The sequence below is a fragment of the Aulonocara sp. 'chitande type north' Nkhata Bay genome, linkage group LG23, assembly GCF_057382095.1.
Source record: "Aulonocara sp. 'chitande type north' Nkhata Bay isolate Kocher_YH1m ecotype deep benthic linkage group LG23, A_spYH_male_GT1.1, whole genome shotgun sequence".
Lineage (NCBI taxonomy): Eukaryota > Metazoa > Chordata > Actinopteri > Cichliformes > Cichlidae > Aulonocara > Aulonocara sp. 'chitande type north' Nkhata Bay.
The window spans coordinates 41605068-41629984 of NC_141365.1; the positions used below are offsets into that span (position 1 = coordinate 41605068).

General features: G+C 41.7%; 1 protein-coding gene across 1 annotated transcript in view; it reads left to right on the top strand.

The window, feature by feature from the left end:
- The first annotated feature begins 1643 nt into the window (after window positions 1-1643).
- Window positions 1644-24917, top strand: part of LOC147302461 (fibroblast growth factor 14-like) — a 73052-nt gene continuing 49778 nt past the window's right edge. Inside the window, exon 1 of the mRNA XM_086282306.1 lies at window positions 1644-2935. Coding sequence (XP_086138432.1) covers window positions 2269-2935 — 667 coding nt within the window. The 5' untranslated portion in view covers window positions 1644-2268. The remainder of the gene's footprint in view (window positions 2936-24917) is intronic.

The following is a 24917-nucleotide window of genomic DNA, read 5'->3' on the forward strand; positions in this document are numbered from 1 at the left end:
AGTGATCAATTGTGGATGTCCCAAAACAAATCTGGATAGTATCGGTTACCAAAACAACAGACCACAATCTATAGTAAGGTTTTAAAGGGCAAAGACTGCAATATTTGAGAACTTTAGACTGTTCAGTACGTTTGAAGCAGTGGTGCAGACGGGTCAGCAATGGAGGATTTATTTTACTCATGACTTCATACATATGCTAGACTTCATATCTTCACCTACAATGCTTCTATTTCTTTTCTAAAGTATGACTTCTTCTTAAGTTACCAATCTAACACCTTCTTTCCTGTCAGCTCCAAAAGGCGGATTTAATTGCATCGCAAACATCAAAAGCATTGCATAAAAGTCCCCCACCCCTCAGTAAAAGTGCTGTTTAAGGCTTTTAAATTGACCCATTCGAAGGCAAATGAGCCACAAAGCTATCCAGAGAATGGATAGTGTGTTTTAAAAGCCTCCCAAGAAAACTCTAAACACTAATGTGTGCACTGACTCTTATAGTTTTTTTTTTTCATTTTAAATGATTTCTCTCAGCAAAATGTAGACATAGTCAGTGTTTTATGAACTACATGGACATTTTAGTCACTGACACAGCAGGATAACAAAGAGTTATAACGATCAGTTTCCCTGGCCTGTGTGAGTTTGACAGGCGAATGCGGATTCAGCACTCTGGACAGCGCCAGCTCTCTCTGAATACAAAATCACTGCACCATTTTTAGCCGGTATTCTACAGGTCCACATATCTGGAGGTTCTGGAGAACTGAACGAGCGAACCACACAAGAGCAATCGTAGTCTACCTTTCCTATAGACAGCAGGTTATATATGAGCTAAACGCCGGCCCACTGGTTTTAAACGACTCAATCAACAGGTGTGTGCATCTGGCAGCAGTGAAGCCGAAATTAAACAGTCGGATATGTGAGTTTAGAGCAGCCATTACTGGGTACAAATAAACAGCAGACAGACAAAGGCAGGCGGTGGTTTCCACCAATCAGTGACCTCGTGTCACCCCTGCCTCCAAAATGTTGCTGATTGCGGTTCTGTGTTTGAGGCAATCGGAGACTGACGGTGTGGAAACCACGTGTCTACACTTACTGGATGCTGCGTCTGCCAGTACGCCCGCATCAAACTGCACGAGGAAACCGGAGGTGACTTTTCCCTTCAGAAGAAAAGTCGAAGGAAAAAAACCAAAATATTTGAATTATAAAGAGGATTGATTTGTTATTTCTTCGTTATTTTATTTGTGTTTTCTGGTAATTGTGCTATAGCTTATACTACGTTGTTTAAGGTAAATTTTACTAAAACAACTTTTTAAAAAAACTTTATAAACGGAATAGGCTTATTTAAAAATCTTTAAACAAATTCCCTGTTTTATTTATTTCTTGTTTTCTGATAGTATTCATTTCTATGAAGGAGTATTGATGCGACATTAAGAAAAAAATATTACAGTTGTTGTTTCAAGACAAACTGTTGCTGTAGCCTATTGAAATCCTAATTCTGAATCGACAGTTTCCTCACATGAACTAAAAAAATGGTGAAAGGGGAGGGGCTTTTATTTTGGAATTACCAAGCGGAAAATATGTTTTGCTTAATTGGGTTCGGCTTTGCAACTGATTTGGCATCGTTAGTCAGTGCACCTCCTCGCGCCCCGCCGGCCGCTGGTTGCCTCGAGCGCAGAAAGACTTTGAAGCGCCGAAAGAAGCGCGTGAGGACCAGGAGCCAGACTCGGGTCTTCTTCTTCGTTTACTTTCAGTAGTCACAGACACGGCAAGCAGACCCACAGTCCAGCAGCTCCTGTTTATCAGGAAGGTGAAGAGTAGGAGGTGGAGGAGAGGATAGGAAGGGGAGACAGACAGCACCAGTGTCTTGGCGCATTGGAGCTTATGGATTATTGAGAAGTGAAGGCCAAAACGTGGATCAAATATTTATGAGGACTTTTTAAAAAGAAGCAAAAAGACGGAGCGGGGTAGCGCAGAGATTCCCCGCAGTGGTTCACCTGCCCGTTCCAGTGCCGTGTGTGCGCTCTCACTTGACCAGAGACCAGAGAAGCTGCTGGGTGAAAAAAAAGGACTGTGCATCTAGCGCGTGCGTGCGTGTTTGCGAGTGTGCAGCGTGCTGGTGTGCGCGTTTGGAAAGGAGCCCCCCTGCTGCAGTAGCCTACTCGCTCGCCGCGCGGGTACAGGGATGCCACCGACTTGCTGACGGATCTCCGGTATCCGCACCCCTCCCCTCCTCCCGGACGGACGGACACACCGACCCCTGCCATCCCCACTAATATGCAATGGTTTTTTGTGCAGAAGCCGACAGCTGCCGCGTACCGCCGACTTCACGCTAGCGCCGCCGCATGCCTGTCCGTCGCTGCCGCTCCTCTCCCCGCGCCGCGCGGCAGACGACGCCATTTGAAGAGGAGCGCTCGGGGGCTTTCCACGCCGCGGCGGCCGGGCAGCAGCAGCGACCGCTCCTTGGCTGAGGTAGGGCAGCCGGAGGCGGGGACCGAGGAGACAAGCGCCGCGGCGGTTGCTCTCTTCCTGCCGCACGGGGACGACGTCGACGCGGAATACGTGCGGTTGGTGGTCTCCGAGCTCGTGGGGGAACCGGGCGAGAAAGCGGGCGAGGAGCCGGGCTTCCTGCTCTTATTCTTGTCTATGGTGCAGGTCAGGGCGGCCAAGCACCGCCGAACTGAGCCCAACAGCTGGCCGGCTCTGCTGGCATGCAAACAGGGGGGCGTATCAGCCCCCATGCGGTGGGTGAATTTTAGGCTGCCGCATCCGGAGCGCCTCTCGTCCCCCACCTCCTCTTCCTCCACTCCTTCCTCCTCCTCCTCCTCTCCCCCCGTCTCAGCCAAATCCATGCGGTTTATTTGGAACAACATTTTCAGCAAAGGATCGCATATGCTGCAGTGTCTTTGTGGCAGGAGCCTCAAGAAAAACAAGAACCCAACTGGTGAGTTTGTTTTGTGCGCGTGTGTGCGTGTGCGTGCTTGGAGGTGACAGAAGAAGACTTTATTAGGTGTTCTGTGTGTGTGTGTGTGTGTGTGTGTGTGTGTGTGTGTGTGCGTGCGCGCACGAGCGCGAGCCTGTGTGTGAATTCCCTCCCGAGACTGCACTGTTCGAGCGCTCGCTGGTGTTTCTCCGCAATCGTGGTTGTGCAGCAAGTGAGAGCGCCACGGGAACGGTGGGGGTGTGGGTGGGGTGGGGAGGTGAGGTGGTAGGGTGGGGGTGCTAACTTATTAGCACAAATACTGAGTATACGGTGGCAGTGCGTGCCGACAAAAAAATAAATAAAATTAAAGGAAAAGCGTGCCGTGCCGTGCATGGCAGAGATGCTGCAGACAAATTAAGTCTAATGCAGCATGCAGACCCGTTCAGGCTCCAGTACTCTGCATGATTAAACAACACATGGCCTTATTTAGACTTCCACTGTGGATATACAGTGCATGATGTGGAAATAGGAAAGAGTCCCGTGTCTGTGTGTGTGTGTTTTCTATTTCAGTCACATCTCTTCTCCTGAGATCGAAGTCTGAATGCGATGCTGCGCACAGCAGAGCTTCTTTGGAAGGAGTAGGGGGTGTGGGGAGGACCCCTAATACTGTATGTGCGCCAACTTTTTTTTTTTTCATTCAGGTGAGCCGAGAGTTAGCGCTCCTCGTGCTCACGTGCAACATGTCCACCTTCAGGGATGGGTCTGTCACACAAAGATGCAAAGATTTGAAGTCAGAGGGAGATTTGATTGAATTTACCAATTCAGAGAGTACAGAGGGCAGTCTTGCAAACTTAATTATCAAACTTAATTAGTTTGCTTTTTGTGTTTGTTTTGTTCCAGCAGATTCCCCTCTGTGAGGCTGAAAGCAGAGCAGAGATTGACACTGGCATCACTAATGAAGCAGACATTGTTGACTTTATTGGCATATTGACATTGCACCAGAGAGCTGGCCCATGTAACCTGCACACAGTGTTGAGAGGGCAGTTAAATGATGCATGCCCTGTAGTCAGATATTTTCAGTGAACACAAGCGAAAGTTTATTCAGATTACTCATGGCTTTGTCACTTTTTTTATTCACCGGGCTTTTGTTGAGTACTTCATTGGCTCATGAAATGACAACAGGTAATAAGGAGTTAACAAGTGATCTCAGGTGTCAGTACGAGTGGTGGTAAATTGGAATGTGCACATTTGTAATCCCATAACTTAAAAAAAAATAGATTATGAGTCACCCTAGATAGAAACTGAGAGGGGAGTTCATTTTACATGCAGTGCCAGTGTCCAGATTCTGCAGCTGGCCTTTTTTTTCAGTGTGTCTCAACAGCTATTCATCAGTTAAAGGAGCAGTACACTACACAAGTCAAATAGACAGAGGACTATTTGAAGGGGTGATGTATGACGTTTTTCCACTCTTTGTCACTATCTGCCTTTGGACAAAGTGAAGGGAGGTGCTGGTGCAAATAGTAGACTGTATCTAAAAGATGGACATAGCCACCAGTGCCTTCACCCATTGGTTTTGTCATTTTGGAGCCTCAGTGTTGGCTGCTGCTGTGTAACTTTCTGGTGTCAAAAGTGGCTGTTTTTGAGTTCTCATCTAAGACTAGCAAGCTTGGTTAGCAAGATGTATTTGTAAACACTACAGGTGCAACACACAGACAGATAGAGGACTGCATAAATATAATGATACTTGACCAAAAGAATCTAAAACGTTAGCAGCAGCTGCATACAGAATGTTGATATTGTTCTGTCCTTCTACAAAGTCCTTTGCAACAGTGAGGTAATATCTGAGAGTCCACTGAGCCCACAGAGTGAAAAAGTATTCAGCTCTGAGAAGAAAATTGACATGCACAGCGGATCTTCAGAGGGTACGATGAGGTCAGCCATTAATGCTGTGTCTTCTCTTTGTCCCTGAATACTAAATGCTCATATCTTTTTTATTGTTTGAGTGATTACAAAGCACTGTCACCTTTTTGGTTTAGAGCTGATTTATGAAAAGGACAGGTATGCAAAAAATTTCAGCACCATGGACAGCAACCAGCATTTCAAACCTAGGCGTTGAAACATTTTTACAACGTGTAACCAGAGTTATTAACAGTTATTTAGAATTTAGCTAGGCTATTTCATTGTTTTTTTTAGATGTTTTATGTATGTGTAAGCATCAATAAGTCCCTGCTTTTTATTTTGCTATGTTTTCTGAAGCAGCAAAGAAGAAGTTTAACAATATTCAGTTTAATATATATCCTTATCCTATTCTGTCCTATAGAACAATCATATGGAGAGATAACAAAATATTTCCAGCATTTTGTTAGGTACACCTTGTTGGTACCTGTTTGTTGTTGCCTTCAGGGCTACTGTGGCTCAGGGGTTTGGGAAGCGCATCTGTAACCGGAAGGTCGCCGGTTACAGATGCGCCGGTTTGATCCCCGGGCTCTCTGTCCTGGTCGTTGTGTCCTTGGGCAAGACACTTTACCCTACCGCCTACTGGTGTTCGCCAGAGGGGCCTTGCTTCTGTCAGTCTGCCCCAGGGCAGCTGTGGCTACAACTGTAGCTTGCCTCCACCAGTGTGTGAATGTGAGAGTGAATCAATAGTGGCATTGTAAAGTGCTTTGGGTGCCTTGAAAAGCGCTATATAAATCCAATCCATTGTTATTAGGGCTGCCTTAATTTTTCATGGTACAGATTCAACAAGGTGGAGAAAACATTCCTCAGAGATTTTGGTCCATATTGACATGACAGGGTCACACAGTTGCTGCAGATATTTTGGCCATACATCTCTCATCCATGATGAGAATCTCCTCCTCCACATCCCAATCCACCACATGCTCTGTTGGACTGAAATCTGGGGACTATGTAGGCTGTCTGAGTACAGAGAAGTCATTGTCGTGTTCAAGAAACCAGTTTGAGGTGATTTGAGCTTTGTGGCATGGTGTTTTATCCTGTTGGAAGCAGCTATCAGAAGATGGGCACCCTGGTCATGAAGGCATGGACATGCCCAACAATATTCAGGTAGGCTGTGGTGTTTAAAAGATTCTCAGCTTGTACTAAAGGTCCCAAAGTGTTACATCACTACCAGCCGCCTGAGCAGTTGATACAAGGCATGCTTTCATGTTGTTTATACCAAACTCTGCCCCTTCTATAAAGCCTCATCAGACCAACATTTATCCAGTCTTCTCTTGTTCAGTATTGAGGAGCCTGTGCAAATTCTTACCTCTGTTTCCTGTTGTTAGTGGACAGAAGTGGGACCTGGTGTGATCTTCTGGTGCTGTAGCACATCTGTTTGATTTGTTGTGCATTCAGAGATGCTCTTACCAGACCTTGCATGTCACCGGTGGTTGTTTGAGTTTTTGTTGTCTTCCTCTCAGCAGTCTGGTTATTCTCCTTTGACCTCTTGTGTCAAAAACATTGTCAGGCCGGTGTTAAGTTTGACTAACGTCTAAAGTCTTGTAGTTTTAGCCGACTAAATATCATGAGATTAAATCCAAAGTTGCCTCAGTTGACTAAAACATAAAGTTCTGTATTGGTGAGAGTTGCTTCACATGGTTTACAAAGCATCTTCTTTAACTTGACATCAAACGTGAAATGTGTCCATATGTCTGCTTATCTCTTCTTTATTAACATTTTGTTGAGTGTTTATAAAAAAACAAAGAGGATGGGAGCTTCAACTTATTTGCAGGGGGGCAGATCATATTGTGCATGTCTAACCTTACTGCCTCCGTAGATTAATTCTGAATTGATCACTTCCCACAAGATATTTAGTTCTGATTGGATCTCGTGTCACCAGAACATTTTCTTTTTTTTAAAATTCATTGTCCAAAGTATCAGTACAATTGATCGTAGTTTTTGTACGTGCATTAGTTTTTATTTACTTATCGTCTTGTTTTCAACAGAAAAAAGTTCACTGATGAAAACTATGATAAAAGTTTTTGGTTAACGAATAAACTTTGGCTCTTTGAAAACTACAGACAGTTTGTGAAATACTGACGACACCAGCCTAACCGCCACCATCAACCATGCCACATTCAAAGTCACTGAAATCACCTTTATTCATTTTAAACTTCATCAGGTTGCCTATGTGGCTAAATTGATTGAGTTGCTATCATGCAATTGGCTGATTAGATATTTGCATTACCAACCATATAAAGTGGTTTCTGAATCTATATTTATACTTTATCAATAAATGAAAAAGGCTCGTCTTATTAGAAAACACTCATTTAGTGTTTGGCTCCTGAATCTTACAGATTAAAGTTGAAAACAAACAAAACCAAACCATTTTTGCTGTGCTGACACAGGTGAAATAGCTGGTTTGCTAATAACTGCAGAGCATTCACAGCTTTAAATCCTGCCAAAACGTCACAGCTGGCAATTTACAAAGTGTCACATGACTGGATGTGTTTTGTTTCCTCTGGGCGCTTTGTTCCTACTTTAATTCCTTTTTATGTTGCGCTCCTGTGTGCTCATTTGATGAATTGGCTCGGAGCAAAGCTTGCTGGGTTTATGAGAGAGCGTGTGCATTCCTGTGATACGCAAGCAGGACTCTGACAACTGAAATGCTCCTAACCAGAGCATTACACCAGCAGCACACTGCACACTAACACGCACACTTAAAAAACTTTCACACCCACTCTTTTTTTAGGGGTGTAAAATGTTATTAAATGCATACATTATGAGTCACAGCTTTGCTTTCAAACAGTTGACGAATAGACAAATACATAATCTGCTATACATTTTTTGGTAAACTTGTGTTGAATACAATGTAGCACTAGCTGCTTCCAATAACTGGCATGCTAAGTTCATCAAAAAGTTTGTAAGTGGATGCAGTTAATCACATTTTTCTGCAACAGCAGGGCACATCACACTATTTGTGTTTTGTGACAATTCAGTTTATTCTGCCATGGAGAAAATAATCTGTTGATCTGTTGTAACACCAAGCACAATGTTGTGTAAATAGCTGAAATGAAGTGACTGCAAATATTGAATTCGGCTTCAGAAACTCGGTTTCTGCGTGTGTTTTGTCATATGAGGCAATTAACCGAAGAAATAATATCTCACCCACCCACACGCGCAGCGTGAACGTAAAGAGGAACAGCACTATGTACTTAACACTATCTTGAGAGACATGAATTCCCACCAGTATCCTGCTGCAGCTCAGCCTGCAGATTTATAGCAGCCAGCACTATTTAGCTGTCTCCCTCTTCTTCAATTAAAGATAACATATGAACTCTTGCTCTTGTTCTCTTTATGTGCGGGCATTTATGTTGGCTGTCAAATACGGACCTGCTGATGGGAAGGAGACAGAGTTTAGCTGACTCAGCATTTACTGACCTTTTCTTTTTCTTCTTCTTCTTTTTAAATTTTTTTTACCATGAACTGCACTGTTTAGTGAGGGTCCGCCTGCATGGCTGAAATACAGCTTTGTTCAGCGTGTAAAGATACACGCGCTGATGGGGGTGATCAGAAGCAAGCTTCGGTTTTGGTTTCTTTATAATTGTAGTTGCTGCTGTTGGATGATGGTATAACTCCCAACTCTTGAGCCACGATCAAGAGTTGGGAGTTCGCCTTGTAATCGGAAGGTTGCCGGTTCGAGCCCCGGCTCGGACAGTCTCGGTCGTTGTGTCCTTGGGCAGGACACTTCGCCCGTTGCCTACTGGTGGTGGTCAGAGGGCCCGGTGGCGCCAGTGTCCGGCAGCCTCGCCTCTGTCAGTGCGCCCCAGGGCAGCTGTGGCTACAATGTAGCTGCCATCACCAGTGTGTGAATGGGTGGATGACTGGATATGTAAAGCGCTTTGGGGTCCTTAGGGACTAGTAAAGCGCTATATAAATACAGGCCATTTAGATTTTGATCTAGAGTTGATTTAGCTATTTGGGATCAAAGCTAAGCAGTGACCTCTGACAAATAACCTAGTTCAAAAGCACCAAAACCTGCAGTTCCTCCAGTGGCCACTTGAGGCTGACGCTCAGTGTTAAAATGTTTGCAGCCTGGTATTTTATTGTTCTCTAGCTAATTTCCCCTCATCTCATTACAAGGATCTATTTTTAAAAGTTAATTATGGCTCAAATGCACCACTTTGTGGGTTCTAGCTGTGTACTGGGATTTACATTAGCTAATTCAAGGCACTGAACCGGACCTCTCAGCTGTGCTGGTGCCTTTTGGAACATCAATCCATCCATTTAAAAACAAAACACTTAACCAGTTCAGTGGGGTTAAAAGCAGGGTGTAAACGTGCACGGCAGACCCAGTCGTGTTCTGTACGTTTTTTATTATTCTGTGCACATCAACACCAACACCATCAACAACCAGTCAGGACCCAGTCCCATATTTAAGTTGGCGGGGCATAATTGCTGCTGCCATGCAGGTGTGCTCGCCTGCCCTGCACGGCCCCGCAGACCACGCCCCACCACACAGGGTATACCCTGGTCACATAGACAGTCTGTTGGAGGGCTAACACACTTACACCTACAGCCAGTTTACAATGTTAAGCTAACCTAATATGCAAGACTTTTAACAGTGAGAGAGGAAGCAGGAGTGCCCAGAGGTCCCACATAGGCATAGCAAGAACATGTAAACTCCACACTGCCTAAATTTGAACTCAGAACCTTCTTGCTGTGATGCAACAGTGCTAACCACTGCACCACCCTGACACTCCCTATTGGTAGCATTTTAATTAAATGATAATTAACAAGACTTCCTGTATGGCAGCAAGCTGACCAAGAATTTTGAGCTTAAATTTTAGTAAGAGAAATTCCTATATTTGATAAAGTCTTTTAGTTAGTGCTAATTAGCAGGTACCTGTGAGTGTGCGCTGCATCTGCACAATTTAAAGATCCACCACACTAATCAAGGCTGCTGGTTACCAAGCCCTCTTGTCCAAATATGGACACTAATGGCTACAAAAAAATTAAGACGCTGAAAGGTTTACAAATGGTCTACAAACCTGTAGTTATGGTCACTTGCCATTTACCATCCTTTATATACAGTCTATGTGTTAAGTGATTTTGTTCAAAGAATGGCACTACAGGCTATATAACTGATATCAGGGACTAAATTCAACTAATGCATGTAGAATCAAGGCCATGGAATCAAATACTTGAGTTTAGTGATTCGGTTTGGCCTCGCTGTCAGTGTATATGTTCTGACAGAAAGAAGCTGAGTGAATGGTGTCTGACTACTGAAAAACTTCTCCACTAGCATCTGTATCATTCATTGTTAAGAGGAATAAAGCACGGTGTTACTCAATGTCTCGTGTCTCATGTGGCGTGACCCAGATAGAGACTTTCACCTTTTATAGCACACGTAGGCGTGCGAGTCCATGCATCCACACAGGCAAGCTTGCTCACCTTCTTCGGAGAGTTTCCATTAAGGTGTCTTACTTTATGTTTTATTCAAACTCTGGAGTATAGCAGCAGGGTTCGTGCCAACTCAGATCTGTCGCTGTAAGCGAAAGGGTCACATATACACAAACACGCATGGACTAAACACGCCATCTAAATATATTGCTTTTAAAAAGCGGTTATGCTGAGATCTGCCTTCAAAATCCACCTTCGTGTGCGTTGTTGAATCAACTGAATTGTGTGCTTCTTTCTCTGTTCTAGCTGCGCGCTGTTATGTTGTCCACAGATGATGAGTTGGCAAAATAGTGACAGCCGTAGTGATGTCTGTCCTCTACGGTCACATGGAGGGTTTTGGTGCAGTACTCTAATATCCCCCCTCATATGTATGTATGAGTGTGTGTGCGTGTGTGTGTATGTGTGTGTGTAAGGATGCTTATTAGATCATGGCGTCATTGTCCAAACACACTTAGTCTTCAAAAAGAGGGATGACTTTGCTGGTCCTTTCGTCTGGACTCATCATATATGCCATACCGAGCACTTGCACACACACACACACACCTTATATAATCAGGCTAGATTTTTGGTTAAAACAAAACAAACTTATATTGCAGACACAAGCCAAGCGTTATGCAACATTTATGCCAGAACTATAGGAATAAAATCTGAATATAACCAGCTGGGTGCCAGTCGAATCAAGTTCTGCTCAATGACATGGAGTGATTCAGATTGATGGCAACATGTTGGCAATTTGCATTTTAAATACTCCAATTTTTTACAAACTTTCAACAATCTCTCAGAGAGTGATTGCAGTCAGTCCAAGCCAGACTGCAGCTGCTTGCATCAAGGTTGCCTCCTGTCAGGTGACCTGTGCAATTGCCTTGCGGTCAAAAGTTGTCATGAGTGTGCAACAACCTCTGGGGTGGAAACAGTTGCAAAATGTGAAAACATTCAATATAATCAGCTGGCAGTCAGCAGTTCTGTGTATCTGTAAGAAGGTTGCTGTCCTATTTGACTTGTGTGACCCAGCTGTTAGCTTGCTCTGAATTAGGGGGTGGGTTTTTCAAGCTAAGTCAGACCAGTGTTGGATTTAATGTGAATTTGCTAACGTTATCACCAGATGGTGGCTCTCGATGTCAGCCTTCTTGTTCTTAGTGCTCCAAGAATATTTTTATTTATTTAAATATCAATACTTGGTGTCTCTGTATCTATACAATGTTGCCATGCAAAACACTATCCTCTATCAATTTTTCCCCGCCCCTAATAAAAATGTAGTTAGGATGTCTTTAAAAAAGACTCACTCTTAATAAAGATCGCAGCCACACTGCTAACATCTTATGTCAAGGACAGTGTCTTCACTAAAAAGGAGGCTTTCATTCATGCTGTAAGCCAAGACAGTGAGTTATATAATCTTATGAAACATCTCAGTTCTGCTGCAAATCCTGTGTCATTAAATTTCTGCCTGGATAGGACAGCAGAGATGTGGAGGTAAATAAGTGTAGTTATTGCAGGGTGTCAAAAAATCGTTTGAGAAGCTAGTGCTGTTAATTACAGTGGAGCAGCGTTCGCACTGGAAACACTATAATTTTCAAAATGAAGCAATGAGCGAGTGAAGAAAGGTGAGGATGTGTGTGTTTCAGCGTGGGTGTAGGAGCACCCGCATGTGTCTGGACTCGGCTCCAGGTATCCGTCACGAGAGAATGAGCGCCCAGTGACATTTTTCCAAGTGCACTTAAAAAAGCAACAGGGCATCAAAGGCGCCACTGAGAAGTGTTTTCACAGACTGAACGATAAGGAGCAGAGAGGCACTTGACGGCATCTCGGTCTCTCTCTGTGACTGGCTACATAAAAAATGTTTAATTGTTGTGGCCGGAGCTGCCAGATACACTCGGTCAATGTTACCATTGCTCGAGTACAGAAGGACAAGACTGGAGGAATTCTGTATTTTTCTAAAAACACCTCAAATCAGTGGAAACCCACATTATGGTCTTCATCAATAGTGCCGAAAGGACAATAAAAACTTTCCTTCCATTAAAGGCGACTCTAAACATTTGAAAAGCCCTCCTGTGTTGTTTGTTTTTGATGGCTTTTCAGTCTGTAGCTTTTCTTAGAACCTCTCCTTGATATCTCTCCCTTTGTTCTACCTCTCAGTCACACACTCGAGCTGACTTTTAGTCTTCTCTTGTCTGTGTTAACCTTTTGCTTGATGACAGCCCTGCATGACATAATCACCATATCTATCCCACTCACAGTGTGTGTGTGTGTGTGTTTGTGTGTAGCACTAGAGAGAAGGGTGCAGAGAATTTAAGAAGTACGTTTTCCAAGTAAGTCCAATGGGCTGGTGTTTGCAGGTGTGTGCGCGCCATGGACTTTGAGTTTATATTGAAGGTAGCGGAGAAGAGAATAAAGGCTGCTTTAGGCAAAGCTGAAGCAGGTAAGCCACTCTTTGCTAAAGGAGGTAGAGCAGAAGAATAAGACTAGCTTTGCTTACGTAACACCCTCCTAGAAACACACATCTTCAATAATACCTGTAGTCATAAACATACTTCTATGGTTTTCATAGAAGGTTTTAGGAGGATTTAAACTCACCCATTAGATCTTTACAACAACTTTGAGAAAGTTGGTTAGAAACAGGCCAATCACAACTGATCAGTCTTGACTTTAGTTAAAAATTGATCACAAAGTTATTGTTAAACCAGAGTTTTTAAAATATATTCATTGTTTTGTGTTAAATTTAAGCGATTATTGGGAGTGTAGAGATGAAATAGCAGGTTCTTATGTGTTTCTCTTGTGTAAACTTGAAATTGTGACAAGATCAAACTTTTTTCTTTGGTGCATGTTTTGTGCCATGTGAGCAATCAAGAATTCAGGAAAGAGTCCAGCATAATAACACAAATGTGTCTGTTGTGAATAATCCCACCAATCTACGTCAATAATATTAATATTAGGAGGTATTTTAGTGTCTGGTCTTGACCACGACGACTCAAAAGGACACACACCGTCCTTATGCATTTGGACCAAGAACACAGAGAACACAGTTAGATGCACACAACACTTAAAATGCCTCTTGTAGTAATTGATAAGTCAGGCGTCGCTCTCTAACGTCTGCCTGGAGGTCTCTGTTATATAGCTGTCGATGGTGTGTCAGTATGTGTGCATCTAGCGGACAGATGAGGTCATCCACTCATCTGGTGCTTGATTCTTTGCAAAGTTGTTTTTTCCTCTTGCAGTCGCTTGTTTTGCTCTTTTTGAGCCACATCAGGCTTTGGGAACACAGACGATACTTGTCAATTGTAAAATTTCATTGTTTGCTGTGGTCTTTACGGGATTTGCAGAATACAGTAGATTTATCTGAGCATTAGAGTCTGCTGCTTGTATTTTTTCTCTGTTTACTGAAGTAAATTGAAAGCTGAAGTAAAGTGAAAGCTTTTATGAAACGGTATTCTTTAAACATACTGTTATTTAACTCTAACTGGGCAGAAGGATCTTGCTTTATCGAACATGACTTGGAGCTATTAGACTATGCAAAGTGAGAATTTTAAAGGACTTGCTTTGAGAAAAATTATATTGAGTTATTATCTGATAAATGTTCTGCACCGGCCATGAAAAGGTTGCACCACTGCCTTCAGCTATTATCAAAATAAATCTGTTAATAAAGGAATTGTTACAGAGTGCGTATTTTTAGATATATCCGATTTTCTCACTCAACTGAAATCTCCTTTTTTTTTTTTCGCCACAGAGGAGATTTACTCTCACATCGGTATTGTGTCACAGTTTGAATTGGATGCAGTCCCATGTTAGCCTCACAGGCTAATGCACCATGCTGCTGAACTGTCATTGTTATAGGGATTACCGTACACACAGACATGCCACATGCACATATTTCTATAAAAGGTGTTTCCTTTTATGTAACACTGTGTCTAAACCAGATTTGTGTGTGAGGTCTTTTTAGTGTCACAGCAAGGCTAAGTCATGTGTGCAATAAGTGGAGACTCCCAAAGAATATTAGCTTTGTTTTTGTGACTTTGTGAATTTGGAGTTAAATTCTTGATAGAATTATGGTGGCTGTAGCTGAAGAGGCAGAGCGGGTTGTCTTATAGCTGGACAGTTGGTGGTTTGAACCCCAGTCATGTGTCCTTGGGCAAGATACTGAACCTCTAATGCATTCATCGGCACATAAGTGCATGTGTAAATGGATGAATGAAGCATGTGGTTGAAAGTGCTTTGAATGCTTGAATTGATTTAAAAAGTGCTACACAAGTACAGTCCTTTCACCATTTTACCATTTAGAACATCAGAAAAAGAAACAGATGAAATAAACCAGGCAGTAGAAAGACAGTAGTGTGTAAAAATGTTCCCACTTAAAACAAGCATGCTAGGGTAGGGCGATATGTAAAAATATTCCAACCGACAATCATCAGTCCAGTCCAGACGATGGGGAATACATTTGCGCATGCGCACTTTTTGATGATTTGCAATGTAATCATGCATGGACTGATTTGGGCGTTTACAACACAGAAATCCATCGTTTGGATTCATCAAACGTCCTCACCTGTTAGTGAATCACAATCACTGAGTAATAGACCAAATGATTGTGATTCACAAGGGAACATAAGATCCCAAAACTTTATACCACGCTCAACGAGGCAGAAACGCAAGATTAATGAAGAAACAAACCCAATAAAACTGTTTACTTCAGTCCACTTCTTTAGCCCTAGTTGCTGATGCCATGCTTCTACTTTTCCAGCTTCTACACAGTGCACCGGATGATGTTGCTCTGCAAGCAAATATATTTCATTTAACTGGCTTTACCTTGAGGTTAGCCTGGCATAATTTGGTTAGCTCCTCATCCAAGCATGACAAAGGCTCCAGAAAAGTCCAGCTGAACACAATAATTTGATTGTGGTACACTAAACAAGTTATTGAACCTAAACATGCCAGCACCAAATCCGTCAACCTCTTAAATATGTTGGGGCTATTGAGCTCTAAAAGAGAGACACTGGTAATGGATGCTGGTTTGTCTTTGAGATCCTCAAGCTATCAAGGACAAGCTTGTACAATAGACAACACAAAAGTGAATCATCCCACTTGAGGACAAGAACTGGTCTTGTCCAGGGGGTTCAAGGGTCAAAGTCATTTTCAAGCATCTGTTTTAGATGCACTGGCTTTGCGTTAACTGTCCCAGCCTGATGCAAATAGATGTGAATTCTCCTCAAACAATGACAGACTCACAAGCCAAGATGGTTTCACAGGATATCATCTTGGCTGGTTCCACTTCCTTAATTCTTCGATAAGCCAGGCCCAAGCCAGCTCCGATCAGCAAGAACCCTGTTATCATGGTTCCGAATAGGTAGATATCTTCAGCAGTCAGGCTCACCCGAGCCCAGACTTCTCGTTGAGAAGGGGTGTCAATTGCATTCAGAGACCAGTTGATCAAATCCATAATTCCTCTTTTAGGTTTTAGAGAACAGACTGTGAGAGAGTGTTCCAGGGAAAAGTAAGTAAAAACACAAGAGAAGACAAGGACATAAGAAGCTAAGCAGGGAAGATAAGGGCAGTAGAGGAGAAAAGTGCGACCGCCTTCGCTGAGAGCCAAATGAGAAGATGAAGGAAGAAATCATTTTTATCACAATTAAATTCAATTTGCCTCGTACCAAACAGTTTGTAGTACAAACTATAAGACATATATCTCAGTCAGCGTCAATTAAAAACATGGCGAGAGGCAATTATCACACAGACACTGTACACCCCCTTAGGGCACTGCAACTGGATATTGCACTGCAACTCACACCAAAAATTACAACCCTGCAGGCATAATACTGTAGCTACTGCAAGCCAGAGCCCTCGGCACATATGCAGGAGAATTTCTGCACGAAGAAACTGAAATGAGGTGGAAGTTCAAAAAGGCTCAAATCTCTCCAAAAGTCTTTTCTTTGAGCGGTGCAATAACTGAGCTGGTGAATGTTCTGCCCTTTTGAACATGGAATGTGACTCTGGTAGAAACATCAAACAAAGAAACAAAAAAGGTTTAGCATCAAAGCTGGGGCCTGCACTATGAAGCTGGATTAGGGGTCTAGGAAGGTAACTTCAATTTGACATAGGGTTACAAAGGGTTTTCATTACTTACATCGCCATGGTAACTCATGCTGCAGGCCTGCTGTAGATAAACACGTGCTACTGAATATGCCATTAACCTCGGTGTGCAATTAGTAAGAGGATATATAGTTTTAGGGACACTAGTTCTCCAGGTTTTCTGAAGCTCTTTCTGTTTCTTTGGACATTTATTTTCAGTCCAGTCTTTGTACCTGACCATTTTCACAGGAATGCTTCTTGTTATTAAGACAATTAACTAACCTATGAATAATTCAGACAGAAAATAACACACCTAAATCAAGGGATGAACCAGTGTTTCTGTACATAACAGAGAACTTAGTAAAGAAGCTATTTAAAATGATATCTTTAGGCACTTTGTATCTGTCACAAAACACATTATTTGTTCAAATTTTTTTAGTTAAATGAAAGATGAAAAAAAGTAAATTCTTTGTGGAAAACATGGATGCTGCTTCCTATAGTCTAAAGAGGAAAGAGAGCACCTGGCTTGTCATTGGTGCTCAGTTCAAAAGCCTGAATTACAATGGTATTGTGGTTAGAGCAGGGCGATATGGCCAAAAATATTTATCACGATATATATTTGAAAATTTGCGATAACGATATAACCGACGATATAATTGATGCGAGACAAAATACAACTCCACAACATTACTAGCGCAAAAAGACAACCTTCCATTTATTTTCACTTAAACAAGAAGCTGGTTTTTATGTACATTAAAGCTTTATAAAAATGTAACAGTGCAAATGCAAATTCCTTGCTGAAAGTTTAACCAAAAGGCATTTCCAGTAGAAATGGGCTGACATATCCTGAGCATAACCATGTATAATATCCACTGAAGTTAAAAAGAGGTGCTTTGCAACATTAAACTGCAGTGTGCAGTACGCATTTTTCGGACCATAAGGTGCACAGGATTATAAGGCACATTAAGCGAAACAAAGCAGTCAGATAAATCAAACTTTATTAAACTCATTCTTCTTGCTTCCTCCACTTCTGTAACATTGATTCATTAATGTTGAATTCTCTGGCAGCTGCTCTATTCCCATGTTGTTGCAGTATATTAATAACTAACCTCGTATTGTGGATGGATTATCTCAGTTGTTCTCCTGACTGAAGTTTGGTCCGTTTACAGCATCCTGCCATGCGATTGCATTTGTCTCTAACCACGAAGAACCTTCACATTAACTTTTATAAGTGGAAAAGTGTTAGTGTTCATCCTCCAGCTTCACTGCTTATGTTATGCTAACATAGCTGTGTCGCTAGCGATCACGTAGCACATCATTATATACCAGCTAGCCCAACTTCAGTAACCCTACAAACGTCACTGCTGTTTAGTTTCCTGTCTTCATTTATGTTGGAAGTGATAGCAGAGCTGTACGTTTGATTTTTTTTCAGAAATCTCTCAGTCAGAACATGCTATATCATGCTTAGGTAACTAGCGAAACTAGCGAGCTAACTTCCGCTAGCTTCCTGCTAACTTCTAACTCCGTTAAATGTAATAACTTTTGTTTTCATGGATGCCTGGAAGTTAAACTTTATAGTTACACCTGGTAAAGCAGCAATGCTGATCGTTTTATTAAAGATGAAAGAATTTAGACAGTTTTTAACTCTAAGTGACACTGCAGTGTTGTTTGACCTGAAGTATACTGGAGTTTAGGACCCAGATTACTCCCAGATTTAAGAGCATCTTAGTCCGACAAATACGACAATAACAATGGCCGCTTGCATGTTCTGCAAAAAAATGTGCTTTGTTGTGTATCTGACGGACAAACACCAAACCAGTTCCACATCACTGAAGTTGCACCATTTTTACAAACCAATTCTGGTTCATCTGTTTCACTCAACGACCGGCCATGTGCGTATGAAAACAAAGGCACTGCGCATGCGCGTTTTACTCCTTCATTTTCCTATCGTTGCCTAACATTATACCGGTATTATCGTGAACGGTATAATATGGCCCAGCCCTAATTGTGGTGCATTAATACATCTATTACAACAACATGGCTTAATAGTAGAAGAGTCCTTGATCTGGCTTTCCTGCAGTCCAGACCTTTACCTAGCTGAAAACATTTAGCACATCATGAAACCAAAAACATGAAATCATTTCCAATCAATCCAAATCAATCCTCCATCAGACAGGAACAGGACAGCATTCCTGTCCAAAACGTTTCAGCAGCTGGTCTCCTCAGCGCCCAGATGCTTATGGACTGTTCTTAAAAGAAGATTTGATGCTACACAGCTGTAAACATGGGCCTGTCCCATGTTTTTGTAAGACATCTTGCTGCCAACAAATTGAAAATGATTTAATCATTTTCTTAAAATGCCACATTCTTTTAGTTGGCAACTCCACCTCTCCCAACTAACTACAAAGAACTGTGAGCTAAAGCAACTTTTTTTATGGCCTAGTGGCTGAAATGAGACCTTTCGTCACTCAGTCTACGGGCTGCCTGGAGCTGCTGCTGAGAAAAATAAGCTTAAGTTCCCACACAGCGTGTGCACGACTGTGGGTGGCTCTGAAAACATTCTCCATTGTTGAGCAGCAAATGCTTAACAAAGTATTTTATCTTTTTGTCATATTATCTAACTATACACTTTGCTCCCGTTACTGAAAAGTAATTTGTGCGTCTTGTTCGGTAAGCCTTGCATACAGACGTGTATGAAAGCTAAACAAAAAAACCACTGTTAGGGAAAAATAAGGCGTCTGTCATTGCAGTCAAGCCGAGCTCTAATCTCCTTCAGTGAGGAAATTATGGAGCACGCAGTTGACGTATTGTCTGTCTTTCAAGCTGCAACAAGCAGAACAAAACCTTCAATGCATAATAGTACAGATGGAGGACATCGAAACTAACCCGAGTTTCCAGCCTTTTGTATTCTGCCAGAGCATCTGAGCATTGTGAACACAGTGAAACCTGCCTGAGATGTGACTGACTCATTTACAGACAGGCCAGAAAATTACAGTGATGTAAAACTTCTCAGAGCAATGAGAAGAAAATCATAGCCATTACTCACTAAAGGTCCACAAACGGTTGGCAGGAGGAGCAGTGGGTAGGGGGCTGAGGTTTAGTGCAGGTTGGGGGAGTGCAAATCAGTTATACTTTGCCTTCTGAAGTAAATGGATTAGCATTGACAGATATATTAGATTTCTGCAGACCAGTCTGCTCAGGACTATAATGTTCTTCTTCTGGACCACACAATAATTTTACTGTTCATCGCTGCAGCAGGATCAACAGGAGGGTACACTTTTTTCACAAAATGGGTCAATACACGAAAAGGGATTGTGAATGGGAATGTGTAAATGATATGTGCTGTAAAAGGAAAAGAAGCTTATACATGGAGGAGGCACAGTGGTCACAAACATTTTGTTTTTTTGTTTTTTTCCGTTGGGCATCTTTCTTTGCCTTTAGACAATAATTCTGATGGCAAAAGAGCCAAATGGGACAGGCAAAAAAAAAAAAAGAAAAAAAAAAGGGGGGGGGGATTACATTTTGGCCACAGAAGGTACAAAACATGGACGTAGCTTCTCAGCCACTTGAGGCTGGCTTCAAAAGTGAGTTTAAAACTGGAGTTTCAGTTTTAAGGATTTCCTGTTTATTGTGGTAAATACCCATACTTATTTAGCATCTTTTTCTGTTTCTGTACTGTAATTGTCTGCTCACTCATCATTAGTTTCACTTGTGTCCAGTCAGTTCTCTGTAACTCGGTCAGTCCCCCTGTCCCTCATTCCCCTGGAGTAATTTCACATTACAGAAGAAGTTCTTAGATTTTGGTGTTACGGTCCTAACAAAACACATTTTTGGCCATAACTTTGGATTCACTAGCTAAATGATAAGTCTGTGTATGTTTTGTATTCAAAATCAACTTAATAGTGACATCATGATTTTCTAAGTTTGGTGGTGATACTGAATTGGTAAAGCTAAGCTTAGGCTCCCACCATACGCCCTTGTTCTGTGCAGCTGGAAATATATGTTGAGCATCCATATATTAAAATCTGTAGCTTCATCCATATCTGAGGGATTGTTTTCTGTCACTGCCACAACTTTTGTGTTCTGGTGGAATACACGGAAATGCACTTTTTAAAAATCAATTCAAAGCCTTTATACAGTGGGATGCAAATGTTTGGGCAACCTTGTTAATAGTCATTATTTGCCTGTATAAATCGTTGGTTGTTACAATAAAAAATGTCAGCTAAATATATCATATAGGAGACACACACAGTGATATTTGAGAAGTGAAATGAAGTTTATTGGATTTACAGAAAGTGTGCAATAATTGTTTAAACAAAATCAGGCAGGTGCATAAATTTGGACACTGTTGTCATTTTATTGATTCCAAAACCTTTAGAACTAATTATTGGAACTTATTGGCTTGGTAAGCTCAGTGACCTCTGACCTTCATACACAGGTGAATCCAATAATGAGAAAGAGTATTTAAGGGGGTCAATTGTAAGTTCCCTCCTCTTTTAATTTTCTCTGAAGAGTAGCAACATGGGGGTCTCAAAACAACTCTCAAATGACCTGAAGACAGAGATTGTTCACCATCATGGTTTAGGGGAAGGATACAGAAAGCTGTCTCAGAGATTTAAGCTGTCTGTTTCCACAGTTAGGAACATATTGAGAAAATGGGAGACCACAGGCTCAGTTCAAGTTAAGGCTCGAAGTGCCAGACCAAGAAAAATCTGGGATAGACAGAAGCAACGAATGGTGAGAAGAGTCAGAGTCAACCCACAGACCAGCACCAAAGACCTACAACATCATCTTGCAGCAGATGGAGTCACTGTGCATCGTTCAACCATTTGGCGCACTTTACACAAGGAGATGCTGTATGCGAGAGTGATGCAGAGGAAGCCTTTTCTCCAGCACAAACAGAGACACTTGAGGTTTGCTAAAGCACATTTGGACAAGCCAGCTTCATTCTGGAATAAGGTGCTGTGGACTGATGAAAGTAAAATTGAGTTATTTGGGCATAACAAGGGGCGTGGAGGAAAAAGAACACAGCATTCCAAGAAAAACACCTGCTACCTACAGTAAAATATGATGGTGGTTCCATCATGCTGTGGGGCTGTGTGGCCAGTGCAGGGACTGGGAATCTTGTCAAAGTTGAGGGACACATGGATTCCACTCAGTATCAGCAGATTCTGGAGACCAATGTCCAGGAATCAGTGACAAAGCTGAAGCTGCGGCGGGGCTGGATCTTTCAACAAGACAACGACTGGAAACACTGCTCAAAATCCACTGAGGCATTCATGCAGAGGAACAAGTACAACGTTCTGGAACAGCCATCTCAGTCCAGACCTGAATATTATTGAACATCTGTGGTGTGAGTTAAAGAGCTGTCCATGCTCGGAAGCCATCAAACCTGAATGAACTAGAGATGTTTTGTAAAGAGGAATGGTCCAAAATACCTTCAAACACAATCCAGACTCTCATTGGAACCTATAGGAAGCATTTAGAGGCTGTAATTTCTGCAGAAGGCGGATCTACTAAATATTGATTTCATTTCTTTTTTTTTTGTGATGCCCAAATTTATGCACCTGCCTGATTTTGTTTAAACAATTATTGCACACTTTCTGTAAATCCAATAAACTTCATTTCACTTCTCAAATATCACTGCGTGCGTCTCCTATATGATATATTTAACTGACATTTTTTATTGTAACAACCAACGATTTATACAGGCAAATAATGACCATTAACAAGGTTGACCAAACTTTTGCATCCCACTGTATATGTTATGACAGACATGGACGTGGCCAAGTTTGTTTCTTCTCTCTTCATTGTGTGCAGACACACAGACACGAGTCAAATCGTGACATCAGATGGTCATGAATAATTTAGCAGTGGTTATATATCAACTTCATTTCACGACGTGCTGACTGACAATGCTTTTTTGTGCATTTAGTCAGTTTTTTCTCTTATCCCTGTAAGAGTTTTATTAAAGTCAGCCAAATACAACATCAGATATCATGTGATATGTAAGATAAAGGTATTCGTGAACACTGGACTGCAGGTGAAAGCTAGAGAATACTATTCCCTATATTTCTTCCCGCATTTTTTTAAAAATGCATATATATTTCATATCTCTCTGCCACCTCCACTCAGCTTTCAGCGTCTTCCTTAATTCAAACTCTCACTTGAAGGAGTTCTCCTTTCGCTCTTGTTATCTCTCTGCCCCCCCCACACACACACACCTCCATCTTCTCGTGTAGTTGGGATTTTTTTTTTTGGAGGGGGGAAAGATCTGGAGTGATTATATAACTGTTCTGATTCAGAAGCCTTCCATTTTCAGCTGTTATCTTTTTTTTGCGTTGAAAATCGTCGCTGATGATTCGACCCTCGGGTGGTTTGGCGGTCTAGCGGTAAGCACAGCTACAAGAAGTTGCTGGTTCAAACACACTGCTCTGTGTGGAGCTCCTCTGCTCGACTGCTAGGGTCACTCTGATCATCTATAATCATTCTAAATTGGCCGTAAGTGTGAGTGTGAGCATGTTAGCCCTGCGATGGCCAGCTGAACTGTTCACCCAACCCAGCTCCAGCCTATCAAACTGGATAAGCAGTTAAGAAACAGATAGATGGATGGGTGCATATGGGAATGCCTCAAACCAATGCCAGCCCACATCAGTTTATGGCTCAGCTGATGCCCTTTTGGGGATCCCATTGACAAATCTCCTATGTGCTTGAAACTCCCCATACTGTTACATCTGCAAGCTCTTTGCAGACTCACTTCTCAATTTCCTGCAGTTTAATCAGTGTTGAGTCTGTTTTTATTGATATCTGCTCTGGTCTGTGCCTTGCTGCTGATCTCCCTGCAGTTTGGCTTGCCACAAATGGACATGGAAAAGTGGTGAGGCCCAAGAACAAAGCCATGCCACCAAATATGAATTGCTTTTGGTGCTAAAATTTATTTACTGTCCTATATGTAGCTATTTTTATATGTGATATAATGTGAAGGATTGTTTTACTGGTGGTCCATTTTATAAACCATTTTCATTTGTCTTGCTCCTACAAGAGCTTTGATTAAGTCAGCCCAATACAGTATCAGATACCATCTGTAATGTGAGATAAAGGTCTAAAATTAGAGATGGAAACTGGACTGCAGGTTATTCTGTGCTCCTCTCAGTTAATGAGCTGCTACTTTAACCAGCAGCCATACAGATAAACACGTGGACCTGATTGGAGCATTTCAGGTAATTCCAGTGCCATTTTTCTTTTTCAATAAACACTTGGTAACTCTATGGAAATTGGCATGACTAATATAAACTTTACTGCCACTACTTCATACTTCAAAGTGGCACAAATGGCAGAAGGCTTTGAATGGCATTTCACGGGAATATATAGGCTAAACTAAAAACTGAGACATCACTATGTAATCAGTGTGAGAGTGTTTTGGAGACAGGAGTACTTGATCTTGGGGGTAGTTGAGTTAGTTGCTTTTCAAGTTTGTCAAGAAAATCCGCCATGACAAGAGAGGGGGGAATTGTGTGTGTGTTTTTTGTGTTTTATTGTTTTTAGGGGGTTTTATTCAAGGTTATCCAGACAATTTTTCTATTCTATGATGTATGCACGATACAGTGGACTGCAAAATGCTGTAAGTAATGGCACAACATGAGTGTCAAATCATTGTACGCATGTTTGTGTTTGTGACTCTGTCTCTTGTGATCAGTTTCTCCGTCCTTTTTCTTCATTAGGTTTCTATTTTTCTATTTTTTAGAGAAACATAAAAGTTTACATCTCTTGCACATTATCTGCTAGCTACATTTGTTCTTTTCATATGTCAAGAATTTCGAGTTATTACCTATTATTACAGTTTAGCATATTTGATAACTATCTGCTAAACCAGTATTTAACACGTCTACACAATATGCATACTAATGAGCATTTGTACACTATAAGAATAGCCTGAAATATATGGGCTGGGCTATATATTAGCTGATGCTGACATTTACTACAACCGATAAGTGAAAGTTTAAGAAATAAAGAACAGATGAGAAAAACACCCTTCAAATGTCTTATGAGCAATCGGTGTGTTCCCAGCTCCCAAAACAGCAGGTCTGTCCCTGTAATCGACCTTAAGACCTTTGCTGTTGATCAACAAATTCTGAGTTGGAGGAAAAGGGAACTTTGTAGCTGCTCCATGCACCTCATACACAGAGAAAAATCTGCAGTAAGCCCTCAGAAGTTGTATTAAAATATGCAAGGGGGCATGAGGTGTACTAGACCATTTTGTTTCAAGGCTTTTGTAAAAAAATTTAGATTAAAAAAGTAAAATAATATAAAATATGGTATTATTTAAATTGCATTAATATTTTACATGTAAAAATAAAAGCCTTTTCACAAGCCAATAAAAAAAATGTACATAGGCCAGTAAAACGCTGAGCCACTGACCTGAGGGTAGTTAGCTGGGACACTGAATTATCATCGATATTAACATGAGATTTCGGTCACTGCAGTGTCTTTATAACCCTGCGCTTCTGGCGCTAATTTTAAGTTTTAAAGCAATAACAAAACCTCAAAA